Source organism: Cavia porcellus, unplaced genomic scaffold (genome assembly GCF_034190915.1).
Source record: "Cavia porcellus strain 051 isolate PalLab524CR breed Dunkin Hartley unplaced genomic scaffold, mCavPor4.1 scaffold_6, whole genome shotgun sequence".
NCBI classification, from domain to species: Eukaryota; Metazoa; Chordata; class Mammalia; order Rodentia; family Caviidae; genus Cavia; species Cavia porcellus.
Window position 1 is genome coordinate 27,661,266 of NW_026947489.1, and position 7,004 is coordinate 27,668,269.

Genomic DNA, 7,004 nt, shown 5'->3' on the forward strand with positions numbered 1-7,004 from the left:
ACAGCTGCCTGCTTGCAAGGCAGGTGCTTATGCCGCTGAGCTAAATCCCCAGCCCTCAACACTCCCTTTTTCAAGCTTATCAACTCAGTCACCTTTTTTTTTTTTTTTGTCTTTTTCCTTTTTATCGGTACCGGGGATCGAACTCACAACTGCCTGCTTGCAAGGCAGGCGCTTATGCTGCTGAGCTAAATCCCCAGCCCCAACTCAGAAGAGTTGCTATGATACTCAGATATGCTATGATACCGCAAGACTTGCTATGATACTCAGAAGAGTCCATCAACTTAAAAGTCACAATCTCATATAACCCTAAAGATCCAACTACATCAAAAAGATGGGGGGTGGGGTGGACCCTTATTGCAAAATATAGTTTGTTTGAAGCAGTTTGCACTCCCACAGGGTCATGTTCTTCCAACATTATGGACAGAGCTTTACTAAATAAGTACAGTGGAGCATGTGGGTGTCAGGTGAAGGGCAGATTCTGCAAGTGAACATCAAGGCATCTTTCATCACTAGATTTTGTATGAATTATCAGAATCCCATATATTTAATAACTGATTTTCTTACTATGGATTTACCAGTTTTATTTTGTTTTGGTGGTGGAGACAGAACGTTGGTCCTCACACTTAAAGATAAGCATGTGATCTCTAGTGAGTTCCCTCCCCAGTCCAGTGAGATTGCTTTAGTCTCTTTGAGGGAAGTATTAAGGAAGGATCATCTAATTAAATGTTCCCTTGTTGAAAGAGCTTACCTTGCTGAAAAAAGGCTGGTGATTTAGCTCAGCAGAATAGGTGCCTGCCTGGCAAGTGAAAGGTCATCAGTTCGATCTCTAGTAGCAAAAAAAAAAAAAAAAAAAAAAAAAAGTGTATGTTACTGTTAACTATATATATGGTGCTTTGTTTTTGTTTTGGGGGGTTTTTTCCATCACATTTTGAAGGTGTCCACGGTCTGCAGACGATGAGCGCAAGCATCCTGTTCTCTGTCTTTTCTGTGGGGCCATACTGTGTTCTCAGAACATTTGCTGCCAAGAAGTGGTAAATGGGGAAGAGATTGGAGCTTGTATTTTCCATGCACTTCACTGTGGAGCAGGAGTCTGCATTTTCCTCAAGTGAGTATCAACTGATGTGAAACCTGATAAGGAGCCCGAAAAGTGTGGATCCATGCTAGAGGCCACTGTGGGGGACAGTGTGTTAGGAAATGATTGAGGGAGTATAGATTGCCTGAGAGAGAATTGAAATTCAAAATGGATGTGTAAGGGGCTGGGGATTTAGCTCAGCACCATAAACACCTGCCTTGCAAGCAGGCAGTCGTGAGTTCGATCCCTGGTACCGATAAAAAAAAAAAAAAGACAAAATGGATGTGTAGACTTTTTCTTTCTATTCCCTTCCCCCATGTAATAATGCAGTTTCTATTTGCATAAACCCAGTTAGTCTTGCTAACTATGGACTGTGTTATTCAAAGGCGTCTTTTAAATTAAGAGGGAAGAATGTATAGAAGCCAAACACAAGTACCCGTTTTCTTCTAGAGAACTCACTCCTATTGTGGCTTTTAAATGATTTCTGTGTATTATTTCTTTATGTAGTATTTATCCATTTCTGTGTTGTAAGAGTCCCAGATGTCTTCAAGTGACCCAGCAATGGCTTCTTGTTGTTGTTTGCTTTTTGTGGTATTAAGGATTAAATCCAGGGCCTTTAGATTGAGCTGCATCCCAGGTATTGAGTTGTGTTTTGTCTTATCTTGAGAGAGAGTCTCTCTAAGTAGCCCAGGCTATCCTTGAACTCACAATGATCCTCCTACCTCAGCTTCCTGAGTGCTGGTATTACAGGCATGGTCCTCCACACTCAGACTCTTTTTTTTTTTTTAAATAAGGTCTTAATAAGGTACCTAGGCTGGGCTCAAATTTGCAGTCCTCCTGCTTCAGCCTCCTAGAATGCTGGGCTTGTATGTATGCTACAAGACCTGTGCAGTAATTCTTTTTAATCTATAGTCTGTGTAGTTGGAGACTGACTGTTACCAGAAAGCCTTTACACTTCCCTAGTATGACCAGCCTCCACTTATTAGACTAAGACACTGGGATTCTTTTCTTCCCATTCTTTCTTCTGTTAAGCTCTTGCCATATACTCTGGACTGTAAGTCAGGAAATGGAATAATAGCCTCACCCACCATTAGAACAGCCTCTTTCCTTTCAGTGTGTTCAGCCACAGCTACTGATGTCTCTTCTCTGAATCTACTGATCCTTTCCTGTTACTGGAAGGAAAATACAGCAATGTCTATTCTCATTTAGTTCGACAAACACAACTTAGTCTGTTCATCTATGTTTATAATGTCTTTATACTGAAATTCCTGACAGATCCTGGCTGTGTCTCTTCTTTAACACTCTGATGCAGTGCTTGTTGTTGTACATACACACTTAACAATATTCCTTGTTGGCTGTTTTCTGCTTCAGAATCAGAGAATGCAGAGTGGTCCTGGTTGAAGGTAAAGCCAGAGGCTGTGCGTATCCAGCTCCTTACTTGGATGAATATGGAGAAACTGACCCTGGGCTGAAGTAAGATTTTCTTTTAATAGGAAGGTTTCATCTGGCTGTGGTGGCACACACCTGTAATCCCAGATTCAGGAGGCTGGGGCAGGAGGATTACCAATAGTTCAAGGGCAGGCTGGGCTACATAATGAGTTCAAGGCCAGCCTGGAACTATATAGCAAGACCTTCTCTCAAAATAGCCACCAAAAAAAACCATAAATAACACTGAAGGTTTCAGTCAGTTCTCTTGTATATTGTTATTTTAGTCACATTATTGCATGTGGAAGGTAACTATTCTTTGTAAACCGAAAAGTTAATGCAGAATATTCAGTTACTTGGATAAGCTGTAAATTTAAAGTATTAAATGTGATGTCATCCTTCACATACATTCAGTAACTTTGTTTCTCCAAAATTTGAAGGTAATAACTTCTCCAAAATTCTTCAGGATACCATCTTTTTTTCATTTGATTTGGTTGATTGGCTGGTTGGTTGGCTTTTAAGACGGTCATCATGTAGTTCAGGCTGGCCTCCAATTCATTACGTAGCCTAGGCTGGCTTCAGTACTTGTGGGAGTCCTCCTGCCTCAGCCTCCTAGATTCAGGATTCAGGCCCGCTAGGATTCAGACCTGCATCACCACGCCTGGCTTATTCTATTTTTTTAAATCAACTTTTTTCAGAATTACTTAGAAGATGTGATGTTGATAAGTAAAAGAAAGAAATCTATGACCCTAATATCAAAGTTTGGTTCCAAGTAGATACTTGTTTCCATTTCAGCAATTGAAGCATTTATTGGCCAGTTGTATCAGCCTGCTTTGCTTCTGAGCATTAGAAGAACATTTAGAATCCTGAATATTTCTGTTTCCTTCCCTAGTAGAAGAACTGAGGTTCTTGCACTTGGCTTTTTATAATGAGGAAATAAAGCCACTTAAACTGTGGTTACAAAACTATATGAAGATTAAATATATAATAAACATGGGGGCTGGGGATTTAGCTCAGTGGCATAAGCACCTGCCTTGCAAGCAGGCAGTCGTGAGTTCGATCCCTGGTACCGATAAAAATGAAAAAGACCAAAAAATAAATAAATAAATAAATATATATAATAAACAGTCTGTCTCTTTTACTTATAAATTTTTTTTTTTTTTTTTTTTTTTTTTTTTGGTCAGTGCTTGGATTCAATTCAGAGCCTCAGCATTGAGCTACATCCTTACCCACACATCCTTTTTTTAAAAAGAGTGTTATATTGAGACAAGCCTCAACAAACTGTTTAGGTTGGACTTAAAATTGCTTATTCTCCTGCCTCAGCCTCCCAAAGTGCTGGGTTTACAGGGACACTACCACACTTAGCTTTGTTCTTTTCACTGTTGCTCAGAATGAGTAGATATCACTAGATGCAACTTCTGACTTGTTGAATTGTATGGACTTATTTTTACTGTAAGAGTGTCTTTGACCTGTCTTTAAAGTTAGAGAGACAAACTCTGAGTGGTAAAAATAGTTAAGGAATAAAAGTAATCTGAGTTGTTCTAGAAAAATACCAAGAAGTAGAGTTTTTAAATCAATTAATTAGATGTAAATTAATTTAATTAATGAAGCTGGACATGGTGGCACATGCCTGTAATCCTAGTACTCAGGAGGCTGAGGCAGGATGATTTCTGCAAGTTTGAGGCCAGCCTGTGCTACAAAGTGAGTTCAAGGCCAGCCTGAACTGCATAGTAAGACCCTGTCTCAAAAAGACCAAAAAGAAAAAAATTAATTGATTAAAAAATAATGAAGTCAACTGAGATTCTTAAATGCTTCAAACAATGATGATCTTACAATTCTCCACTACTGGCATCAGCCAAACTTTAATCATTTTGGAGCAGTTCTTCCACAGTGCTGCAATCCTACAAATGAGGCAAAGCTATTTTGTTTCAATATTTGCTAACTCAGGCATGGTGACAGCACTCATAGGTCTGGCTGTTCAGGAGGATTAAGTAAGATCATTTGAACCCAGCAGTTTCCAGGAAAACCTGGACAGCCTAGGGACACGCCTCCCCTATATAACAAAATAAAATACATAAGTAAATATGTGCTAAGCACTAGCAGTTTATTGTATCATAAGAACAGTTGTAACCAAACATTTCTGAGAGGCAGAATGTAACTTGAGGGTTTGGTGTTAGTCCTCAGACCTGTTAGTCCTCAGGTCTCTGCTGTAAAGAGACCAGAAATTGGAGCTAAAGAAGTTATTTGAGGCTAGAAAGCCATTAGAGCCCATTCCAGCTAACCTCCCAGGACCGAACAGTGCTGTTACAAGTTATAAACCTTGCTGGACATTTCAATTAGGACCCATTACGCCTATGATGAACGTGGTCTGTTTTCTCAGTAGCCAATAAATTTCTCCTCTTAACTGACTGATACATTGTGTTAAGTTCTTAGTGATCAGAGGTAAAGAAATAGCCCTTTTAAGCCCTGTCCTGGATCCTCCCAGCTCCAGACCCACTTCCCAAGAACATATTGATTTAGACTGTAAAAATTTATCTGTTAATGCAAACTTAACATGCATTTTTTTCTCCTTCATGGAAGGAGGGGCAACCCCCTTCATTTATCCCGTGAGCGGTATCGGAAGCTCCACTTGGTCTGGCAACAGCACTGCATTATAGAAGAGATTGCTAGGAGCCAGGAAACTAACCAGATGCTATTTGGATTCAACTGGCAATTACTGTGAGTTTCTGCTCTGCCTCAAGACAATCATGAATGACAACAGTAATAAAGACTGATTTAAAATCATGGATAACGTTCTGAGGGCTGAGGAAATATTGGAGAGTTTTGCTCCGTGTTTACATTCACTATTGCAGTATTGTTTTCGATCAGCAAACATCCTGTGAGGGAAAAAGGACATTGATTAATATACTTTATGCTCTGGAACACTAAAGAAATGTTGTCAAAACAAGTTTCTGCTTCTGATAATGTTTCCAAAAATGTCATTCTCTTTTGTAATCTGTCTGCCTGGCACATGAAGTCATACCAAGCAGTTGTGCACATTTTCATGTGTTGATTAACTTTTCTGAGGTTTTATATTTGTTTTCCCAAATGAAGCTCAGCCAACATCATATCACTGACGAGATTCTGACTGAGTACCTGTAATGGTCTTCCTTACCGCTAAAGAGGAATTTCAGAAACCATGCATTACATTTCAATTGAGAACAATTTCAAAGAAGTAAAACTTCACATGCTGGGTGGGCATGGTGGTGTACTCCTATAGTCCCAGCACTCTTGAGGCTGAAGAGGAGTATCGCTTCAAGTTCAAGGCCAGCCTGAACAACATAGTGAGACTTTGCCTAAAATAAATAAACAAACTTCATTATTTCTACTTTAAGTAAATATCAGAAATCAATGTGTGTCTCTCAAAGGACAGAGTGGAAGTGCTGCCATTGTGGATAAGGGTCTCTCCCACTGCAGGCCTAAAGAAGAATTAAGATTATATATTATATATTCATTACTCATTTCTCATAGTATAAAGAACCTGTGGTCCGGGGCTGGGGATTTAGCTCAGCGGCATAAGCGCCTGCTTTGCAAGCAGGCAGTCGTGAGTTCGATCCCCAGTACCGATAAAAAAAAAGAACCTGTGGTCCTCACCTCTTGACTGCAACTGGCTTGTTGAGTGTAAAATTATACTCTGTACTTTCCAAAGACAATTTCTGCAGTGAGATCCCTTATCTCTTGATGGTAGTACTGCACCATCCCATTTGACTCTCAGAAACCTGTTGCAATTCTGATATAATGTTTGTAGAATGAGATCTGAAAATTCCCCCTGATGAATGAAACATAGCAACTGTAAATTAGAACAATCAGATTTAAGCCCATTCTGCCACTTGGAAAGTCTTTGTAAAAGACAGGTCCTTGATTTGTTATCTATAGGCAGCCTTTTCATAAGTGGTTTTAAAACTAGTATAAAAAGCCAAAAAAATCCTTGTGATCAATAGTCTGTGTCCTGTTACCATATGCTCTGGTATAGCCATCTTGTTTATAAATAATAAAGCTCTACCAAATCTGTGCATAGACTTCTTGGTTCTTGGCTTTAATGTATTATATCAAGAAATTATGATCTAAAACAGCAGGCAGAAAATAAACCTCCCACTGTAGCCTCTGTTGTCTGAGCAAATGTGAGCAGTTTGGAAGATGCTGCTTGTGGCTACTACTACTACCTTGTACATGTGCAAATGTTTTCTTTTTGCTCAGCAAAGGCAAGTGGGGGAAAATGCATTTGCAAAATGATCAGTGATGCACAAATAAGGTTAGATTTTTTGGGTTTTTTATGTAAAGAAAATAGATTTTGCAGTAAGGATCTCATGAACTGGCATCAGAATCATAGTCACAGTTTGTTCTTTGTAATTACTAACCACAGGGTATCAGGAAATAGATGCAACTTGAGTGAACAATTAACAGATGAGGATCAGAAAATTTAGTATTGTTTGTCAGACCAGCCAGTATGACAAAAATATTTCAACAT

The 7,004-nt window shown here is 39.2% G+C and overlaps 1 protein-coding gene across 2 annotated transcripts in view; it reads left to right on the forward strand.

Annotated features, from left to right (window-relative positions):
- Positions 1-6,555, forward strand: part of Ubr1 (ubiquitin protein ligase E3 component n-recognin 1) — a 173,725-nt gene extending 167,170 nt beyond the window's left edge. For both annotated transcript variants that reach the window (XM_063249551.1, XM_003475450.5), the window contains exons 45-47: positions 935-1,105; positions 2,444-2,545; positions 5,078-6,555. In XM_063249551.1, coding sequence (XP_063105621.1) covers positions 935-1,105; positions 2,444-2,545; positions 5,078-5,219 — 415 coding nt within the window. In that variant the 3' untranslated portion in view covers positions 5,220-6,555. The remainder of the gene's footprint in view (positions 1-934; positions 1,106-2,443; positions 2,546-5,077) is intronic.
- The last annotated feature ends 449 nt before the right edge of the window (positions 6,556-7,004 follow it).